This window comes from Mesocricetus auratus, unplaced genomic scaffold, assembly GCF_017639785.1.
Source record: "Mesocricetus auratus isolate SY011 unplaced genomic scaffold, BCM_Maur_2.0 Super-Scaffold_100007, whole genome shotgun sequence".
Lineage (NCBI taxonomy): Eukaryota > Metazoa > Chordata > Mammalia > Rodentia > Cricetidae > Mesocricetus > Mesocricetus auratus.
The window spans coordinates 85,873,549-85,897,490 of record NW_024429191.1 but is presented as its reverse complement, the minus strand read 5'-3'; the positions used below and the strand labels follow the sequence as shown (position 1 = coordinate 85,897,490).

The following is a 23,942-nucleotide window of genomic DNA, read 5'->3' as shown; positions in this document are numbered from 1 at the left end:
GAAGCTAGGTATTTCCTCTCCAAGAATTGGGCATTGCTGATCAGCAATGGTTGCAAATGGTTAACAGTTAGTATGCTTTGCTTTCTGCTTGAATATATACATGTAAAAAGCAGCAATTAAATCGATCAGTTCCCTTTATGATTTTCCAATAAAAGATCTGTGCTTAATACGCATCTGGATTATTGTATATACAGTTGTCTTTTCGAAATAAAATGATAATTTTCAAAGCTCTATTATCTCTCTGTCAGCTACGGTATACCAACATAAACAGATGTTATGTCTTCCAGAAGGGCACCTGCTGTGCTGCAAGCCTGCGCCATGATTTCATAAAAAGCCTTCTATTCTCAGGGCCCTTTCCCAGTCCACTCCACACTGGAGACTGTGACCTTGGCCAGTCTTAGCCTCTCCCTGCTAGACTGAATGGCAGCCTGAGACCAAGGGCCTGGTTGCCGCAGCTTTGATACTAATCCTCCCAGACTGTGCACAATGGCACCCTACCTGGCCTGCAAACTATAGCCAGCCAGGCTGTCTTTGAAGCAGGTGATGAATAGGGGACTGCAGGAAGCCAGCTTCCCCAGTGAACTCCAGGCCACACAGCTGCTAAGAACAGTCACTTGGATTTTTCTTCAGTTTTGGTGGATTTCAGGGAGGGGGGTGCTGTTATTTAGAATATGTTGTGTTATTTTCGGCATGAGAATCCATCTTCAAAAAAGCTACAGTAGGAGCCTGCTCCAAATCGATCTTGTTTCCTGCAATGAATCACCAGACTACCTTATCTTAAAGCTATAGCAGTCATTTCTCCAGGAATGCACACAGCACTAAATCTCAGAAGTCATTTTCCTATGAAATTTTAACTTTTCAGTCTCTAATGGCAAATCAAAAATCAAAACATAAATTACGTTTGCTTTAGATTAGAACATACGTTTAAAAATATTTAGAGTTGGAATATCAACAATAAATTTAAAATCATTCATAAATGAGTTATACAATTTAGAAGAAATGCATGCTAAAGCTTGAACCCCACTTATGAGTGTGTTACAATACATAAATAATATGGAAAACATGTTTTTCATCTGAGACCAAAGATGTATTCTAGTGAATTTATTTAAAATTTGGGTGTTTGCCCCTATACTATTCCAATGTTAACAGTAAAGAGAAAAAATAGTGTTTTTTTTAAAAATATATACTAAGCACACCAAGTAGTAAATAAGTGTTTTTATTGTTTAAAATAAACATCTATGTTTTATTCTGTGATTCATACAACTATAATGCTAATCCCAAATAAAGAGAGAAATTAAAAAGTGCCATTATTAGGGCAGACTTTCAGCAGCTAACTGTATGAATTATTGAACTGGAATATCTCTAGTTCTTAGACACATTGTTATTCCTACTCAGTGTTATAATAGCAAATATCATAATAAAATTTTAAAACATTAATCAAAATTATTCAAATACATTCTACAGTGAAGAGAAGTAGAAGGAGACAAAGAAAGTTCTACTTAGGTCTTTGAGAACTTAAAAATTGGGAGCATGGGTATGATTGAAAATTCATAGAAAGCAAAATACTTATAAGTAACCAAACAACCTGGGATTAGAATGGAGAAAATGCAGAATATTTCACTTCAAAGGACATATGCCAAGAAATATGAGTGAGGCCACTAGTAATAATATCCAGTTCATATACAATGTATTGGGATTATATTCACCCCATTACTCTCTGGTATGTCCCCTCCTTTCCTTTTGAATAGTGTCTTCTTCTCACCTAGTCCCCACATTGTTTCATTAAAGAAAATGACATCATTTCCTTCAACAACCATTTATAGTCATTAGCTCCTTAGGAAGAGACTGGACCACATCGGCAACTCCTATATTCATGATGGAAATTGGAGAGCCAGTCTTGTGCATGAAGTTTGCTGAATGTGTGAGGTGCAATTTATTGGATATTATGTTTGTTCTATGATCAGGAATATACACCTGATACTATAAACCAGGCAAAAAGCTGATGGCTGGGAGGGCATGAGCCCAAGGAAGGAACACATTGCCATTGTCTCCCCCATTTGAACACACAGTCAGACAGCCATCTAAACGTTTACACCCATAGCCTGCTACAGCTTTTAGCCTGGGACAGAGATGACTCTTTTTGCAGAGGGTAGCGGTTAAAGCAGAAATGTGTATGTCACCAGGGTTTTGAGAATAATGACTGAAGAGCACTGTCCATATTCCTACCCCCAAGGCCTAGAGCACATTACAGAAGGGAGGCTGGAAAGAATCCAGGACACAGAGGATGGAAAAGACTGTCATGAAACGCTACCATCCAGGTCTGACACTCCCAAACTCTTTTACAATCTAGTAATAATATGCTCCCACACAACTTCACTAACTCTCTAACCTCAGTATTCTGAGAGCCTGTTCAATTATTCTGCATTGGTCAAATATGTTTCCTCACTAAGAAAAAAAAGGCCTGGGAAAAAGGAGAACTAGTTAATAGAATTTCAACTGCAGAAGTAGATGTTCATGAATTGTTAGTTTAATATTCTGCCTATTGCCTGGTGAGTCTTAAGGAATAAACCTCAAGGTTAGTGAGTCCTAGTAAGGGCAAGGCTTGGGAATGTCTGCTCCCATGCACACTTTGTGGCTAACCTCTAGATGTCATAAACCTCTTCTGGACTCAGCTTAGGTTTCTTCACTGTCAGATTCTCCTGTATTCTCTAGACAAATGGCGGAGTCCACAGGAAAAGTTCAGATGTTCTGGGAATATTCTGAAGATATTATTCACAAACACAAGGGACATCACTTGGGAAGAATTGTGTTAGAAACCAAAGCTTTGCTAGTCCCTGGTCCTTCCTCAAGTGTGCTACCATAAAGAGAGGTCTTTCAGACTCCAACATGTTCCTTTACTCATGAGCATAGCTCACAGGGAAACAGCACATTTTCCTTATCTTAGACTCCTGGATACTTTGGATGGAGCAACCAAGTCTAATAGAGCTAATGAAGATGAGGAGTTAAACTGTAGAAAATAGGACAACACCCACATGGCAGATTTTGAGTGGTCAGTGAGATTCTAAGTCAAGGGAGGCGGGGAGGCCCAGGCCTTTGTATTTGCAAAGGGGAACAGGACACACAGTGACAAAGACTGGCTACAGAAGTCCTCACAAACAGCCAAGAGGGTTTCACATTTCTAATCTAAAAGGGCTGAGGCAAGGGCCATCCAAAAGCATGTTTGGACATCTATAAAAGATGGTATGGAGAATTAGAACGACAGACTGGAGTGACAGCTCAGTGGTTAAGACCTGGGTTTCATTCCCAGCACCCACATGGATGGCTCACAAGCACATACATCTCTAGCTCCAGCGGGGTCCTACACCTCTCCTGACTTTTACAGGCATTACTACCCTCTCACACATGACACAGCAACATGCACACGCAACTAAAATAATTAAAATAAATATTTTTAAATGAAAAAAGAAATAAAGAACTTAGTGAAAATAAAACAAGGAAAAGAAGGAAGGGCCTTCATGATGAAGGGGGAAATATACCTTCAAAATCAGGAGCAGTTATAGGAACATTCAGCAAGAACATGAGTACAATGACAGAATTTAAAGCCCACATGATAAACAAGATAATTCAGTTCAGGTCAAAATAAATCCATCATAAAACTAATCTAAATTAGACCCAATAACGAGCAGTATAAGCATGGCTGAAAACCAAATCAGGGATGTAGACAAAAGGCTTTAGAAAAGCAGAGCAAAAGTACACAGAAGAATAAATTCAGAGAAAGTAAAAAGAAAATAAGAAATCCATGTAGCGCACAGGTATGAAAACTGAAAACTTCCCTAAATAAACCAGAACAAAAATGCACATGTCAGAAGTGCATACTGTGCACCAAGGAAGGAACTGAGGAAGAAAGAATGGCTCAGGGTTATCACTAGGTTCAAACATGGATGGCCTCTCACCCAAACCAGTCTTAAAAACAATGAATTGCAAATAAAATTTGAGGAACTGTGAGATGACTGGAAAAACAACATTTAGCGTCAAAAGACAATGAGAAATGTACCCACAACACTGGGGAAAGAAAGGTTAGACAGAGAGTATGGTGTCCAGTCGAGCTGTCCTGTATAGACACACTGATTATGGGTCCACCACACAGTGACCACACTGTGAGCTCTTGCAAAGTTGTTCAATGATGAGATCCAATCACACCCAGAACCTCAATGACACTGATTTAAATAAACCCAAATCTATAAAGCTGTAGGGAGGGTAATAAGACAGAATATATATGTTACAGAGCTCAATAATGGAAAATCAATGCCATAAGTAACAGAAAGGCAGCAAAAAAGTCTATGCAAGTTGTTTTGCAGTAGGGAATAACTAATGTCTTCAAAATATTTAAAGCACTGAAACCTCAATGTGCTAAAATCAGTATTTCTTAACATTCTAAGAACTCATTTCTTAAATGAAGAAATAGCTTTCTAAACTTCAGAAATGCTTCAGTTTCTTTTATTCTTCATCCAAATTCACATAAAATTAAATTTTACATTTTAACAAAACTGTTAAGTATGGCACCGTCTTGCTCTAAAAATCTGTTTTGTCTCTAACCTACTTATCCTTAAATTTATCAACCTCTTATGAAATTTACGTAGTGACACCATTAACAATAGTCATTTCTGGATGATCTGAATGAAGTTAGTTCCCATGTCATGAAACAACAGCTCCCTTTGGAGGACTATTTCCATAAGGTGGTGTTGCAAGAGACTTTAAGAAGGGATGCAGCCTCTCTCCAAAGCAATGTTTAAGCATCTGTAAACTCACTTAGATATGATATCTAGATGAAATACCATGATTTTCCACTTAGTGGGATACTAACCTATGTTGACCAAATCTAGACTTTGCTCTCAGGTTTTGCAAGTCTACTTTTCCCCTGGAATACCATGTTCTGTTCATTATCCCTAGAGCCCTTTATGGGGAAAGACACCTTGTTTGCAGGCTCATCTGATCACCATGGTAGCAATCATTTTTGTCTTGCATCAGACACCGAGTGCCCCTTGTGTTGCATGCCACTGTTGATCCCTACCATGCTGTTGAAAGCAGGCAGCCCAGTTCCAAAGCAACCTGTCCTGTATTTGGCCCCTGGAATACAGAGGAAGCAAACAGAGTGAGCTGCTTAATGGCATCAGTGTTCCTGCCAAGAATAAGGCCCTCTAGTGGGGTAACAGCACTGAGGGCTCTTCCTGGGACAGATTTTTCTGGGCAAAGGTGGCAAAAACACCCTGGCATTTTCATTTCCGGATAGTGTTGATTTTTGCCCAGTGTTTTGTCAGGGAGTTCTGTACCTCCACCATGGGTCCGTGTGACAGAAGAGTAGTGAAGCTCACTACTAAAAATAATGGAAACTACTCTAAATGCCCCCATTAAAATTAGGTTATATTTAGTGTGTGTGTATGTGTGTGAGCCAGAGGATAACTTGAAGGGGTCTGTCCTCTCCTTCCACCATCTGAGTCCTGGGGATTGAACTCAGGTAGACAGCTTTGGTGGCAAAAGCCTTTACTGCTGTCCACTTTTCTTTTTAAATGACAAATTAAAAGCCCCTCAACCATTGTGGGTTCTATCAAAAAATTGATCATCACACTAATAGTTCAAGGGATAGTTTGCTTTAAGACATCAGTCATTAAAGACAGGGATTTTCCTATAGAGCCTACCAGGCAACATTTTAAAACTATGCCACATTCCACTCAAGGGCTCTCTGGGGAAACTCTGATTTCTTGGTCATGAAATTTAGTATTACTTTTTATTTTTAATTTTTCGAGTCAGGGTTTCTCTATGTAGTTTTGTAGACCAGGCTGGCCTTGAACTCACAGAGATCCACCTGCCTCTGCCTTCCAAGTGCTAGGATTAAAGGCATGCACCACCTCCACCTGACTCAAAACTTTATACTCTTGGTGAGACATGGTATAAAGATTCACACTAAGAAGCTGAATCCTAAATCTTCCCATTACTAAAATATAGACTGAGCATCATCATCTGGTTACATTTCTGAGTAATTTGCATATGTAAAATATCACAATTGAAGTGTTAAAATAAGCTGCTGCTTCCTCCAGAATTCTAGACATCTAGCTCAAGTAGGAAACAATTTAATGAAACTGACATACTTTCCCTAGACTGGTTTTATATCCTTACAAAAGGTGTTGGATTCTTTTAAAATCATTATATAAAATAAAATGTGTTACTCTAATACATAAGAAAATTACTTCCTTAAAGGTGCCCATCCTTCAGGACATATACAACCCTCTCAGCATCTTTGGAGTGCTAGTAAAAATATACTATAGTACAAATATGACAGTATGATATAGCTTTGTGACTAACCACTGCAAAAATTCCTCCCAGGGAGAGTAAGTAATGTCTATGCCTTCCCTATAGTCCCAATGACAAAGTGAGGCACAATTCCATCTAAGTTCACTCTGAAGAACCAATGAGTCTACTGGGTTTCTGTATTAAGTACAGGTAAAGGGTTCCTTAAAGGTGTATGGGTACTCCTCCCCCAACAGGCTTCCCACACAGGGATGAAGATTCTCATAGCTGTACATAGCTTGAGCTCCCCTCCCCTAGTCATTTCTGGCCTATATACTCTACCCCCTCTCAGGGGCCAGGCAATTAAGGTAGAGTTGTAGACACCAGGTAGTATGGAACAGCTGGAGAGTCAGGTGAGGGTTTGTGACCCTCTCCATCCTTGGGGGGTGAGTGCAAACAGTTAACAGGCCCAATTGAAAAATCCTTTTGCATGTCAGGCCAGGCTGAACTCTCTAAGATGGCAGTTGTTTGGTTCTGAGGATGTTCATGAACAACACCTAACTCTTAATAAAAACAGGCACAAAAACACTTGTTTTCTAGTAAGGCTTGCAAACAGGAGGACCTAGGTTCAACATCCAACACTCACATAAAAAAGCTGAGCACGGAGACACACTTAGAATTCCAGCTCTGGAGAGGCAGAGACAAGTGATCACTGGGGCTCACTGGCTAGCCAGAATAGTCAAATTAGCAATTCCAGGCTAGTGAGAGACCTTGAGGGCTATGCATGAGGTTGGTTCTTTTCACATGCACACAAGTATATATTAACCTCCACCCACATGAACTTGTACCACCCCAGTCACACCTACATGCAAAATAGCAAGAGGAAGTCAGTATATCACGAATAGAAACACAATTTATCTGGATGGTCATCAGACTCCAAGATTCACTGTTTCCTATGAGAAAAAGAGCCATCCATGAAATCTGTTGAACCACAGTTCAATTTAACTATGCAAGTTCTATTTAAAAATACATTATTGCTGTGATTACTTTTACTGGAGGTGGTATAGGGCTGGGCAGCAAATGCAACTTCTGCACTCTTTTCCTCTCAGTCAATTATCAATACCAAGGGCAAATACCTCCTGAAGGTTCAAGATGCACCGAGAGCCAGAGACTGGAAGTAAGACAGTTATCACCAAGCAGAGGAGCGAAAGGTTCTCTCTCACACTTAACACATCACTACTTCCCCCCCACCGCCCCCGTGCTGATGACTAAAGCCAGGGCATCACACATGCCGTCCAAGCAGCAAGTGTCTACAACTGAACCCACCCTAGCTCCTCACTGAACACTTCAAAATATCTGCAGGCCCGGAGGTAATGATGGTAAAAATTACCCTGCACCTTTAAAACTTGCTGAAAAACAGCTATTATTTCTCTGTGCCAGATTTCTGTAGAATTTCAGGAAGGAACTTCTGTTTCAATGATGTTCAACTCAAGTGGGAGGATCGGCAAAATTAGTTAAGAATTCCCCTTTGTAGGTAGAGGTCAATTTTGGGATGGAGACCATGTCTTAACTTTCTATTCCTGTTAACTTTATTTTATGTCTGTCTCTCTGAAGCACACCTAGTACTAGGTGAAGGATGGCCTATCCTAATCAAACATATGACTGTTGTTGGAGGAGTATTAACTAGGATGGAATTGAGAAAAACAAAACAAGACTGGTCAAAGTATAGAAACTCCTCCTTCACCCGCAACGCTTCACAATTACTCATCATTTTAAGTGGGACAATGTGGGATCCAGGAACAAACAAAAGATGAAATCAGGGTTGGTAAAGTGTTTGTGCAAGCACGAGGACCTGAGTTCCATTCATAGAGCATGTAAACAAAAGCCAGAACAGTCTCATACGACTGTAATTCTAGTGCTGGTGCGGAGGACAAGAGACAGGTGGATCCACAATGTTCACTGGCCAGCCAGGCAGGACTAATATGTGAGCTTCAGACCAGTGAGAAGCCCTGTGACAAAGGAGGAACAACATCTGAGATTGACTTCTGATCCATACAGGCATGCACGTGCACATACCAAACACAAACACACACACACACACACCAAACAGAAGTAGTCAGATGAAGACTACTTCATTTTTCTCAGCACCAAACTGACTTGTTCATGTGGGCTCCATGCCCATATATAGTTTGAATGGCTAGGAAGCTTTTCTGCTGCCCCAGGTGAGGCCTCCCACTCACTGGCTGCATCCATTCTCTTATAAAACAAAGATGCTGCTCTCACAAGTGCCCCATTACTCTCTGCACTTCAATTTTTCATTCTTTTGGATCATTCTCACTTATAAGTATGTCTGGAATCTATTTCATTTTTAAAATCCTTCCCTTGACTAGAAGACCCATTTCTATCACCTCATTTCTCTGTTCTACTTTCATTCCTCAAAAGGGCTGCTCTGAGCCTGTTCTCTCCCCAACCATGCTCTCCAGGCTTTGCTCTCACATTCTCCTAGAGCTGGACCAGCTGGCAAAAGATCTGCTTACGAAAATTCAACAGCTCTTGGTTTCCACCTAATGTGCCCTCTTGGCAAGGCCTGAAACAAAAGCTACTCACTTCCCCTTCCTTGAGGAAGCACTTCTGAGAGCCTCATGCAATCATACTTTAGTTCTCCTGTCATCTCACTGGCTGCTCCTTCTTGGACTGTTGCTGTGCCTGCCTCTTTCCCATATCTAACTGTTGTCATGGCCTGGGGTTCATTCTTGGGACTTCTTTATTTCAGTCTGTCACAACCACTCATCTAGTTGCTTAGTGGGAAAAATCTAGTCACATCTAAGTTCCATTCCACCAGCACTAAAAAACCCTACTGTCATACAGATCCCCAGTATGTCTACTTGTCACTGTCCTGCCACTCCCACATGGTTCCAGCCAAGGTGCTTGTGTAGGCTAGATTCTATGTTAATTCAGGCTAGATCATTTGGGAAGAAGTAATCATTGAGAAAATGTCCTCACCAGATTGACCTGTGGAGTATTTTCTTTGTTAGTGATTGATGTGGGAGGGCCCAGCCCACTGTGGGTGGTGCTGCCCCTGATTGGAAGGTCCTGGGTTCTATCAGAAATCAGACTGAGCAAGCCATGAGAAGTAAGCCATTAACACCCCCTCCCCTGCCTCTAGGTTCCTGTCCAACTTGAGTTCCTGGCCTGACTTCTTTTATTGGTGAACATCGATGTGGAACTGTAAGCTGAAATAAACCCTGTCCTCCCCAAGTTGTTTCTGCTCATGACATTTTATCACAGCAATAGAAACCCTAACTAAGACAGTGGTCTCTTGCCAGACTACTGCTACCATCTCCATATGCGTGTCTCTCCTGCCTCTACTAGGGTAGCTACAGAAATATTTGAAAACTGTGGAAGGCAGATCTTGATCAAATGTTCCCATGGCTTCTCATCATACTCCAAATGAAATTCAAACTCCTCACAGTCTATAGTATCATTGGATAGGATTAACCTCTCTGATTCATTCCTGCCAACCCTCCCCCAGCCTCAGGAAGGCTCTTGTGACTGCCTGGAATACAATTCCCTTACCTCCAGTTGTGGAGTGGGATCTTTCTTCACTTCTTTCAGGTACTAATTCAAGTATCAGCTCATGGGAGTCCTCTGCTATCAGCCTATCTAAAAGGAACTCTATGTAACCCTGACAATCAGAAGAGCCAGCTTTGGGGATTGTGAAAACAATGGTCATAGCCTCATCTTAACTCACAGTGATTTTCACACAATGAAATGCTTCACTGCCTTATCCCTAGCCTTTGGAACAATTATATTACAAAGCATTTATTCTATAAACACGAGTTAATACATGAGAAATCATTGATTCCTGTTCATATTTTAATCCAACAAGACAATGCACAGAGTGAGTTAGCCGGGTTACTGCCAAGGAAGAAATGTTAAATGAATTATCTCTAAAATGAAGTAGATTTATTCCATATTCTGGTCACTGCCTTTATCCTTGCCCTCTTAAATCCTATTCTTTTTACCATTCTTTAATCTAGGTGGGAAAAACCTCAGCCACTCCCCTATCCCTTAACAACACACACAAATAAGATGACAACACAACGTGCCGCCTTTCATAAAGCCTGTGTCTCCATAGCCAGACACTTGGCCTGTCCTCATGACCAATGCCCGAAGCCTCACTACTTGGATCTCTGATTTTGGCAACTTAATGACTAAGAATAGAGTTCATATCCTGAAGCCTAGAAGAACAATATGTGCCAGAGGAAAACTATTTATTATAAACTGTAGGTCTGGGGATGTAGTTCAATGGTAGAGAATTTATTTAGCATAGATGAAGCCCTGGGTTCCATGCCAGCCCTGGAAATTAAAAACAATCCAAAAGTCAAATATAAAAGAAAAGCTAAGCAAAACATTCTTGTTTGTCTTTTTCCAAAAAGCACAAAGTGAATAGAATACAAAGAGTAAAAGAGCAGCATACTGTACAGGATGTACAATAAATTATACACATCTAGAAATTAAAAATTACATGAAATTACATTTGGAAAAGGGAGACTCACAAATTTTTGGTGACTAACCACATCTAGGACCTCAATAATGAAACATTTTCTTCTAACAATTTTTGCCCAGCTCATTCTGGCAACCACCAAAGAAATGTAGTAATCCCACTTAACTCAGCTCTTCTGCTCCTGTAGTCCTCTAGACTCAATAACCACACTTCCCCTGCCTCACAAAGACACACCTCCAGAAAGAAGAATCCTCATGAGTGTGTTCACACAAGAACATCCATGCCACCCCTTCCCTCTCTAGTTACAGCAGGGCCCCATCCCTCTGCTCCAGCCAGTAACTCAGTCTGTGATGAGGCCCTGCCCATGTCTATACTTTCTATGACCCAGGCCGCTGAATGAATGAAATCTCCCCCTCCCGCTCACCCTCCTGTCTTCTATTCAGTGTAGAGTAGACAGTCTCCTTCAATGTCCCAACTGGTCTTAACTGAAAACTTCCCATTTGTGTATCTTGCAGAATGGCCAGTCTGTGCCACTGTGTCTGTTGCCAAGACGCTTTGTTTCAAATCAGTCAAATCATGGCCTTGCTAGAGGATGGCCCCCATGTTTGTTTTCACAATCACTGACAATAAACACTTATTCTTTCTGAAAGCTGTGACCACTTATTTATCTGAAAAACATTTTCTCTTTAAAGGCTTTGTAGTGTAAAGGGAAGATATAAAATAGAAGATTAACGAGAGATAAGAAAGAATTGTCAAAACCACATTTCCATGGTTCAGGAAATCCTAGCGTGCCTCACTGGCTGTTTGTTTCCAACATGAATGAAGTCTGTGAAAGTACAATTAGAATTGTCTTTCTGTTCCAATGGCTTATACAGGAAAGAAGCAGGAAACCCTGATGGAAGTTTGGGCTTCACAGGATATTTGTGAGAATTGGTCCCGCGTGTTTGAAGTTCCTCTTCCACATCTGTACACTCTGTGCCTGCACGTGGCCCAAGACATTTGTTCTTTGCTTTTCCAACACAATTACAGCTCCCAGCATGATGTTTTCTATATGGGAGAGGCTCAAACAACAAGCCTGGAGAAGGAAACTGAGGCCCAGTGGGCACAAGTCTCTCACTGCCTCTGAATGTCAGTTTCTTCATTATAAAATGTAGGGACTGACTGGGAAGTGCTTCTGAAACTTTGCCAGCAAAGAGTGTCCCAGCAGGCAAATGACTTGTTCTCCCTCCCCAGGGGGGGGGGGGGCTGAGGCTATAGCCCTAAGCAGACTGCAAACTGAATGCTTCTTTCAAATGTCCAATTTCATGTTAAAATTTGTGAGAACTTTGCACTTTACAAAGCAGGAAAGTCTGTTTTAATATGAATATTACCTCAATAGCGAAGCCACATGCTTTCTGTTAAAATAATCATGTGAATCTAACACTTCAGGAAGAATATAAGTGAGAGAAGCATGGCCTTGGTGGAAGTGCTATAATCTCAGTGTCTAAATGTTTACCTTTGGAGAAAAGGAAGACAAAATAATAGAAAGCATGTGACACCTTACTATGAATGGTAACTGAGAAACTAGGTGTAAGTGTTGTATAAGAAAATCTGGTGAGACAGATATCTAATGACAGAGTCCATCATGGCACAAGACAAGTGGACATCTCTCATGGAGAAGCTGAGACCACATGAGTAGAAAATCACAGAATGTTCAGTATGGAAGGGACCTTCAAAGGGGATAGCTGCAAATGCACAACATACCCTCACAATCTTCCCAACAGATACTTGAACATGCTCAACACTGGCAAAAATAGTATCTCATAGGCTTAACAGTGCACATTATATAGTACTCCATTGGCGAATCACCTTGAAACAACCAATACATCTGGGTTCCACTTCTGCTCCAGGAACTCTACAGTGTGTTTAGAGAGGAACTTACAGGAACAACTCAGGTTCTAGTGTTGGTCTCTTACCTACTTAGCATGGAACTACAGCTGGTGATAGAACTGGACATGACTTGCATTCTATACCTAGAAGCTAGGGGAAATGAAAGAGATGCACTATGAAGACAGACATGCAGACGAACATGAAGACAGAACATGTAGACAGCAGTGCTCCGTCCAAGAGAGGTCCTAAGAGCTGTGGCCTACAGTAGAAATGGAAGAAGATACTCAATTCTCTTTAGTTTTGTCCTTTTTTTGGTGAGATAATCTATTACTTACATGTTCCCTCTGACATAATTCCACACCTTGCTAAATCCTATGTTCAAGTTTGTCAGTGTCTTGCATAAATATGACCTGAATTTTTACTGCTTATGTGACATAAGACATAGACAGACTGGGGTCATAAATGTCCTAGTCTACCGTCTTATGGTCCTGGTCAGTATGTTTCCCTGGTCTGACTTTTTCTGTCATCTTTCCCCTGGCTTACCCTCAAATTTTTGCAGCTGATATTTTAAATCAAAGCATAGCAGTTTATGTTTAATCCCAGTAAATAATCTACTTAATTTCAGCCTATTTGAAACACCAGAAAATTCAGGGGTTTTTATCCTACATATTAACTCCCTGTCTGAATTCTTAACTCCACGAAGCTTGATTTTAAATCACCATTAGTGACTAAAAGACACTTAACTGTCTCTGTTCAGTTTGACACAAACCATTTACAGATGGCTCTGTAAACTGTCACTTAACTGAGAAGTTTTTCATAGTGCCTTCACGACGTCCCTTGTCACATAGCGGAGAGGCTACCTCTACTCCCCTTTCCTTAAGTATCTACAGGGATACCTGGGTCAAAGTGGGAAATGAACTTGGTTTAGTTGGGTTAGTCTTGGGCATGCTCATACTGACATGTGCAGTCACTAACGTACTATCATTTCTCAAGATAAGCTTTCTCAGTAAAAACCTGGAATGTGTGGAATGGCTTCTGGATAATATTGTTCTAATCAATAAAATTGTCTGATAAGAAAATATTTTAAAGTTTTTAATGTTATCACATTAACAAATATTCTCCTAAAATGTATGTTGCATATTCCCATCCCCTACTTCTTTCTATCACCCTGCAATCCATCCCAGATTCTAGTTCTTAATATAATATTCCATACTCCATTTGCAGTGCTATTTTCCCAAGAAGCCTCTCTTACAGCATTAGGGTTATGGAAAGTATCCTCCATTGCTCAGTAGGCCAAGCATATTCCAGCAGAAATACAGATTATTAAGTTGGTATGCCTCCAAATGACTTTTAGATCCATTATAAAATAATCAGAAATTAGCAAAGCCATCTTCTATTATGCAAATTCTCTTTTAAAAATCTGATTTAAAAATAACCCTTTGTACTGAATCTTACAGTTAGAAAATAAATACCATGTTACCCAGATTTTGGCACCTTTGAAAACAACCACTAATGCTTTATCTTCTCTTTTCAGGCTTTCATACTTATTTATATAATGTGTGTGTGTATGTGTGTGTGTGTGTGTCTATGTGTGTATGTGTGTGTGAGTGTGTATGATTTGAATTTATTTTCTATTTAATTAATATACATTTATCACTTAAAATGTAAGATAAATGTTCTATATTTTCTATAGTTTCTTGGCATTAATAGTTTAATGTTTTAAGTATTTATGTAATACACATGCTGATTTGTTAATATCAAGTAAAATGGGATACCTAGGACATGATGTCAAAGTCTGCATTCATTACACTCCTAACATACAAATCTGTGTTCACATGATAGAATGTGAAGCTTTTCAAAACTTTTTGCTGAATTTATATATCTAACTGCATGAAATTAATACATATCCTTTAATTTCATAAAACTGAGATAATCTACAAAGTGTCCTAAAATGTAATTTATTCCTCTTATCAATGTAGCTTATAAGTCTGCATGCTTGACATTGTACTGCATCAGATAGATTAAGTGTAATTGATTTTATTTGCAACTTTCCATTACTCCAAATAATCTACACACACACACACACACACACATCTTTTACACACATGTGTAAATACTTGTTAGGGGAGGTTCCCCTCCTCTTGTCTTCCACTTGATGCAGTTCTCTTATTTCACTGTTCTTACTACTCTAATACACAATTTAGCTTGGGATTCTGAGGAGCTCATTGTACAACTAGTATTAATAATATAGACTTATGAGACAATTTTCAACAAAGAACAGATTTAGGGTCCAAAATGATATACTAGATTCCAGAAAATAACAACAACAAAAAATAATGCATGTCTGATAAAAGCCTTGAGCACAGGTTAGATCTCACAGGGTGGGCATGAGTTGCCTGTTCAGAACAAAGCAAGATTGTCAAATTTTAAACAAGAAATACCAGTTCACTCTCTTTTAAACTATATGTGATTACTCCATCCCTATGGAAGTAACTTAGGCAATTATTTTCACTAATATATTAAGATTAAAACAACAACCCTCAGGACACACACCAGATCAGGCTTGCTTTTTACTGAATTCAAGTAAACCACTAATTGCTATCAATAAGTAGAGGAAATAAAATCCAATGATCATAAGGGATTAATTAGTTTTGATATAGTACCTGCTTAATGGAGCTTAAAGTATAATTTAAAATTATTCTTATTTCATGATTTCAAAGATTTAAATATCTTTAGAAATAAAATTAACCTGTGCTACAAATCCAATTAATTACTTTCCAGATATTAAGAACAAGCAAATTAGAGAAATAAAAAATTAATAGTAGTTAAATATTCTGGGAGAGCTTTAAAAAGAGGACTTTTGACTTTTAAAATCTGAAATCCTTCCATTACAGTTCAGGTCTATTTCCCTGCTCCCAGAGCTTGGAACCTTCTCCTACATTGTGCCTATTCTGACCTTACATCAGTTTTGTTCCTCTGAGCTTACTCACTTCTTGGGGTCTTGTAACTTGCTGTTCGGTCTGACTAGGATGCTCTGTCTCACAGATGTCTTGGAAGTTCCCTCATTGTTCCAGAGGCCTCTCAGCAGGGGACTCAGGCTTCCCTGATCACTGATCTGTCCATGCTGATAACCAGACTCCTGCCCTGCTCTGCTCTTTTTCTCCCTAAACTCACTTTCCAGAATCAATTCAACTCTTTTTGTTTTTTCAAGACAGAGTTTCTTTGTATTGTTTTGGAGGATGTCCTGGAACTCGCTCTGCAGACCAGGCTGGCCTTGAACTCACAGAGATCCACCTGCCTCTGTCTCCTGAGTTCTGGGATTAAAGGCGTGCACCACCAACACGCGGCCTCAATTCAACTCTTATTCATGTATTCACTGTCTACCAAGATCTAGAGTTTATCAGCAAAGTGACCCGCCTCCTTGCCAATTGCCAGTGCTGTTAGCAGAGGCTCGCACATGCAGGTACCCAGTACTACCTTGTAAATGAATGGGCAAGTCATCTTAGGGCTAGAGGGAATCAAGAATTGCAATTAAGTTTTCAATTAAATATTCGGAATAACGAACCATCAGAATAGGCTTCCGTAGAATATTAAAACTCTTGTGTGTGGGTTTCTTACAATATGTTATTTTAAATATTTCATATAAAGTGGTCATATTTTTGTTTTAGAGATTCTGTGATAAGTGGATATGATTAAGAGAGAGGTATATTCCTATTAAAAATTAACTGGTATTCTGAAAATGAAAGGCTGACCTGCTGTTCATATCTCTGCTTGACGTCTTCTAGCTGCCAAAGGAACTCCTTGGACTGCTTCTCACGAAGAGACTTGGATCTAGTTAGGTCTGCCTCCACCTTTTCCATCTGTGAAGTTGGCAAACAAATTTTTAAAAACTTGTACTTCAAATCTTAAATTTTTTCATCCTTTAAAATTCCAGACTTTAAACACCTCAATAATCAGTGATGAAGTAAGGTTAATAAAATAGTGAAACATGCCAATTTATTTTAGTACATTGTAGTAATTCCAAGACGGGAATTGAAATTGGCAAATGTCTATGTTCTAATGTTATAACAACAATAACATATACTACATTAATGAAATAAAGAGAACAATCTATGTAATCACCATAATACTTCTAGGAAAATCATTAGACAAAATTCATAATTCATTCTTTTTTTTTCTTTTAGAGATGTGGTTTTTCCATATTTAGCCTAGCTAGGCCTGGAATCCAAGGTCCCCTTCTTCAGCTTCCCATTACCAGGACTACAGCAATGTGCTGCCACCAGTATCTCTTGAAAGTCAGCCTTTTCTGACCTTAAAAAAGGGGGAACACATGGACCCCAGACTGATGACTGAGGGGCTAGCATGGGAATGATCCAGACACCCTCCCACCAAACCTGGGTGACAGAGAGGAGGCCTTGGCAATCTGTGGGACCCGGGAGAGTGGAGCAGTATTTATTCCTGGCATATAGCGGGACTCTAGGAACCCATACCACATGGAGGGATGCTCTCTCAGCCTGCACACATGGCGAAGAACCTGGGCCCTTTCTGGGATGATGTGACAGACCCTGAAAATCCCTCATGGAGGCCCTTGCCCTCCCTGGGGAGTGGAGGGGGGATGGAGTAGGGGTGAGAGGTAGGGAGGATTGAGGGGTGGGAGAGGAGGGGAGGGAAAGGGAATTGAAAGTGACATGCATAAAAAGTTAAATAAGAAATATATGAAAAAAGAAACTCTTGACAAGTTAGACATAGAAAGAATATGCTGCAATGCAATAACAAGATTAATAAGCCCAAATCAGCATCATATTTAATCGTGAAAAGCTGAAAGTTCTCTTCCTCTAAGAGAAGGTTCTACACAAGGATATCTACTTTCACCATTTTCTCCACAGTTCTGTGTAGGAGTGAACCCCACAAAGCTATCCGCCCATGAGGGCGGGGACATGTAAACTGACACAGGTAGATATAAAAGGAAGTGAAAGGAAAAGGAACCTCCCTTTTTCTCCTGGAAGCCAGCCACGCTTCTAACTCCTGGTTTGTGCGACTCTCTCTCTGGTAAATAAATATATTGTTTTCCATATAGCATCGAATATCATTGATAGTTCTGGAAGTCCTACTTAGAGCAAAGGCTTGCCGAGGCAAATGAAATCATCACTGATATTGCAAATAGAAAACCCTGAAGACGTCGTTAAAAGCTGTCAGAACTAACACATGAATTCAATGAAGTTGACTAATACAAAGCAGCAGTCCAATAACAGAAGTGTTGTTACCTGTCACCAACAAAAGAATTTAAGAAAATAACTCCACTTATCATGCTAACAAAATCTAATGATTAGGTATAATTTTAAACAAACAGCTAAATAATATATGCATCAGAACTATAAAATGCTGATAAAAGAAACTAATTAAAACAATTCAGTATTAAGCTATCCTGGGCTCTTTGGTTAGAATAATTAATACTTTCCAAATGTCCACACAAACCAAAGCAATCCACAGATTCAGTAGAGCCCTTATCAAATTCCAGTATCATTTTTCACAGAACTGGATAGAACAAACCTAAAATTTGCAAAAGATCATACAAAGAAACCTGGTAGCCTAAGCAATCTTGAGCAAAATGAACAAAGCTGAAGTCATGATACTACCTGACATCGAGATATTCATTGAAACTACAGTAATCAAAACTGTAACATTGACATAAAATCAGACTCACTGACCACACTGGAATGAGTCTAGAAATGAACATGGCCCCCCAGTCAGCTGATTTTCCACATGCATGCCATGATCTCACAAATAGAAATTTCTTCAAAAAATGGTGTTTGGAAAATTGCTTGTCTACCTGAAGAGGGTGGAAGTGGATTCTTTCACACAATACACACAAACCTCAAAATGGGGGAGGGATTTAAACATTATATCCCACACTGTAAAACTATAGGAGCAAATATGCTGGCAAAGTTTCTTGGCATTAGTCTTAGCAAAGATTTCTTGGTAGAGCAACAACATGAACAGTTAACAAGCAACAAAAGACATGAGAGCAAAAGTTTCTCTACAGCTACCATGAAAATTCAGTGATGAGACAGACAGTGGATGGAGTGTATTTTATAAAGGATCAACATCAGAACACAGCAAGGGAACCCAGACATTGAAAACCAGACCAAAGGCTTGAACATCCAAATGGCAAACAGATTCATGAAAAGAATGTTCAATATGACTGACCATTAGATAAATACAAATTAAAATCATAATTAACATCTTATAACCATCAGAATGATTATTACTCAAAAAATAAACACAGTGCCAAGAAGAAAGCAAAATAAAAGGAATTTCTGAGAGTGTTGGTGGGAATGCAAATTAGCATAGCACTTGGAGAAGACACTATAGGGCTTTCTAAACAACCAAAAGCAGAGCTATCACTTGATCCGGCAGTACAATTACTGTATTTATCCATAGTAACCGAAATTGAAATGCTGAAGATATTTGTACTCCCATATTTATTGAAGTGTTACTCACAGTAGTCAAAATATGAGATCCAGACACACATATACTGGTTAAAGGAAATAAGAAAGTGCAGGAAGATGCATGGTCTCACTCATGTGTAAAATCTGACTAAGTCAAATTCATGGAACAGAGAGGACAGTGGCAGCTACCAGACACCACAGAAAGGAGGAAGAAATAGGACATGTTGCCCAGAACCAAGTTTCAATGACACAAAAGGAGTGACTTCTAGTGATCTGCTGCACCAGCAAAGACTGCAGTCAATAGCATGGACCTCAAGGTCATCTTACCACAGAGAAGTGAGGTGACATCCATGTGATGGCAGGATATGATATGATACACCATAAACATATATGATGGTGACTGGTAGATTTACTAAATAATGAAATCATAATATTTAGAGACTAAAAGTTTTCTTAGGAATGAGTGAGTCAGAGAGTAAACAAAAGAAAAGGAAAGAGAGAGGGCAAACTGGGAGGGCAGAGCTGATCCTAACAACCTAAGAAAAGAAAAGGAAAGAGCAGGAAATATGGAAGGGCAAACTGAGCATGGTAGGCCTGATCAACCAAGTAGTGTTTTTAGACAAAACTTCATGTAACACAGATTCTTGCCTCTTATTACTTCAGTAAAGAATACTAAAAGTAATAAACTTGAAAGCATGTAAAGTTATAAAATAGCACTTTATAATTAGCAATTCATGTACCTAAGCATTGTTGTCTGTAATCAGAATAGAAAACAATTAAAACACACAAAAAGACTTTTAAAATATAAATGTTAAGAAAAAACAAAGCAAATAACATTGGCTAATGAGCAAAAACGAAATATATTTTACTTTAAAGTAATACTGACCGAGAATGCCAAACCCCACTCCATCTTTCTTCTACAACTTTAGTAGTGTAGAAAGCAATTCTTATAAAGCTTATCTAAAACTAGGTTCTCAGTTGCCATAACTACAAAGGACTCTGCTTCACCACACATCATCATTCCAAATTCCATTCTACTTCAAACAAAAACAAAGGGATGCAAGAACTCCTTGATTGTGTAACTCTGGCTTCAAGGAAATCCAAAAGTATAGTCAGGAACTGGAGCAGGACTGCACACACTTTTGTGTTCAGTGTGCCCACAAGCAAAAACCAGAAACAGTGAGAAGAAGCACAGGGATCTTCCTGGAAGGAGACTCGGGCTTACTCCTTGCTGTACTTAGAAAAAATCCAGGTACACAGGGCTTCAAGAGTGCACCATGGGCCTTAATTGTTTCCCAATGTAGGAAAGTTCAAGGGTAAGCGACTACAGGAGATCATAGCTGTCAGGGTCACAGCTGCTGTGTTTCAACCTTGCCCTAGCAGTTGCAAAATGATCTCCCTAGCTCTGGACATCTGGGAAGGAGAGGGCAGAGGGCAAAGGAAAGGAGATGAGGGAAAAGGCAATGAATTAGCTCAGAGGCCCCTTTAAGCCAGGGTCTGATGCTCTGTCTTCATGTCACTGGACTTGGAATCACCTAAAAGACACACTTCTTGGCCTATCTGTAAGGGAATTATAAGGGAATTAAATGAGAAGGCCCACCCTCAATATGGGTGAAATCATCTCACAGGCTGGAGTCCCAGATTAAATAAACAATAAGGCCTAGCATTAATCTCTCTCTGCTATCTGAGTACACAATGTGACCAACTGATTTATCCCCCTGCTGCCATGCCTTCCCCACCATGATGGACTGCACCCTCAAACTGGAAGCCTTTCCTCCTTGAGCTTCTGCAAGCTTGAGCTCCTGTCAATAGCAACTTAAATGCCCGATTTGTATCTCATTCCTTGGAACTGCAGTAAATGTTCACCACTTCCTATAAGAGAAGTCTTTAACTGGATGAATCCCTCAATAAGATCAGGATTCTAGGAGAAAGGAAGAATGTACAACAGATGAAAACAGCATTTCTCATCAACAATAGTCACAAAAAGTAACTGGTCTTTCTCCAGTAAAGTGCTGTGTGCCATTACATCATAAGCAATCTGGCATGCATAATCTAAGTTGTACAATCACAAAATTTTATATTGTATAATTGAAATATATTTTATTATACTTAGTAAACATTTAAAGAAATGCAAAGAAATTATCTTTCAACTGCTTTTAGATATATACATAGATATATAGAAACATAGAAATACATAGGTCAACAGATACAAAGGCCAGGAAATTGGGCTTGGGAGATGGCTCAGTGGTTAAAGTGCTTGTCCCACAAGTATAAAGACCAGAGTTTGTATCCTAGGAATCCAAATAAATGTTGGGTGGATGTAGTAACCCATCTGCTACTACAGAGATATAAAATACAGAGATAAATGATCCCCAAAGGAAGTTGGTTAGCAAGACTAGCCATACTAGCAAGCTCCAGTTTGATTGATAGAGACTGTCTCAATGAATAAGGTAGCAGAGCCATTGAAGATGGCTTCTGACATCAACCTTGAGCCTAGGTTATGCACACACACACACACACACAAACACAAACACACACACACACACATACACACACACACGTGCGCGAAAATGTATACATAGACATGCATACCATACACCTACACAGATTAAAAAAGAAAAACAAGTGGCAGAAATTTGGATAAACAATTATTTAAACACCCAACTAATATAAAGAATAAAAAAATGAAAGTCCTGAATGAAAAAAGTCAATTACCACCAGTTGATTTCATCTGTATTCATCTATGAATGATAATCATGGTTATTTCTTTACTTGTACCGGGGAGCTGCAGGAATGCTCTGTCACTGAACTGTATATCCCAAGCCCCAATAATCACTAGCTGATATGAAAAAGACAATATGCCTTCTACACATATTAGTGTGGGGAATGATCTTTATAAAAAGGAAGAAAAGTAAAAAATAGATACATCTCTAGAAACGAGTAACTATAAATTACTGCCACGATTACAGTATACCTCAATTTCTTTTTCTGTTGTGTGACAGCACTCTAACAAAAGCAATGTAAGGGAGAAAGAGTTTGTGATGATTTGAATGAGAATGGCCCCCAGAGGTTCATGACTGCATGCTTAGTTACGTGGGAATGGGACTATTTGGAAAGGTTCAGGAGATGTGGCCTTGCTGGAGGAGGTGAATCACTGAGGTGGGCTTTGAGATTTTAAAACTCATGCCATCCCAGTGTCCTTCTTTCTGCCTGATGCTTTCCAAATAGGATATAAAGCTCTCAGCTCCTGCTCCAGCACCATGCCTGTCTGCTTCCACCATGATGATTATGCACTAATCCTCTGAACTGTACACAAGCCCACAATTAAACACATTACTTTCATTGGCCTTTCCCAGGTCAGCCATAGAACAGTAACTAAGACAGGCTTATCAAGGTACAGTCCACCATGGTGTGGAGGTTAATGCAGCAGAATCCTGAGCAGCTGGTTACACTGAGTTGACAATCAGGGAACAAGGAGATATGCATGCATGCTAGTGCTCAGCTCACTATCTCCAGCCTTTACAGCTCAGCATCCCTTACAGGATGGCACCACCCACAGTGGACAGCTCTTTCCAGCTTATGCAATCAAGGCAATTCTCCACAGGCTTGCTCTGAGGCCCATTTTCAAGGTAATTCTAGATTCCATCAAGCTGACAAAGAACACTGGTCATAACAGAGATTTTTAACCAAACTAAATAAAATGCAAAGCATAACATAACTTTAATGGATTAAATATTCAGTCAGCTAGTCAATAGAACTGGTTTTCTGAAAATTTTTAAGCATAGTGAACCAGAATGATTCCTAGATGTAAAATTAATAGCATGTATCCAATGACTGTTAAAAATTAAAAGGAATGGACTGTAAAGCAAGATATCTATCTATCTATCTATCTATCTATCTACCTACCTACCTACCTACCTACCAACCTACCTACCTAGTTTTTCGAGACAGGGTTTCTCTGTATTGCTTTGGAGGTTGTGCTGGAACTCTCTCTGTAGACCAGGCTGGCCTCGAACTCACAGAGATCCTCCTGCCTCTGCCTCCCAAGGCTGGGATTAAAGGCGTGCGCCACCAACACCCAGCTAAAGGAAGATATTTAATAGAGAAGAAAAAGACTAGAAAAGTGGAGAGGGCATGGAGACAGGAACACAGAGAAGCAGAGGATTCCAAAGGCATGCACTACACAGGGCCCTGTGTGAGCTCACGCAGCTCACAGGGGCATGGTGGACAGAAGGTAAGAAGAGCACACAGACTCTTAAGGTGAAGACGAGGCACAAGCAGGTTGTCTGGTAGGTTTGAAGTTGGAAACTGGAGCACAGAACAGAGATAGTCGGAGGAATAGTCTGTTTTCCAAAAGCAGCACTCCAAATGCTACCTGTCATTTTTAGCTATGCACATTTGATGGCCACATCTTTTTAAGTATGGGTAAGGTTCTTAAAATAATGGTTCAAAAGTCTTACACAGCTGTGAACTCTTTGAATGAGTTGTAATAATGACTGGCTTGTCAAGATATACCCATGGGCTCAACAGCAGCATGAATATTATGAGGGTAGTCAAGTGCCTTCTGGTCCACTCCACAGAAGGAAACTCACAGCTGTTACTGTTAATCTGATAAAGAATACATAGCTGGAGAGTTCAGAGGCTCTATAGGTGAGCCTACTACTATTACCTTCTAAATATGTATCTCTATAGTCATAAAGTGCAGCTTTCAGTCTTCATCAGAGAAATATCTTTGTATAGTGGACTGCAATTAATAGAGAGACTTACAACTGGTCAAAATTCAGTAAACACAAGTTGGTGAATAGCTCACCTATACTTGGGACATCTATATT

General features: G+C 39.6%; 1 protein-coding gene across 1 annotated transcript in view; it reads right to left on the bottom strand.

The window, feature by feature from the left end:
• The window catches only part of Cep112 (centrosomal protein 112), a 384,852-nt gene that overhangs the window by 224,056 nt on the left and 136,854 nt on the right, over window positions 1-23,942 (bottom strand). The window contains 1 exon segment of the mRNA XM_021227128.2: window positions 16,414-16,521. Within this exon segment, the coding sequence (XP_021082787.1) occupies window positions 16,414-16,521 (108 nt within the window).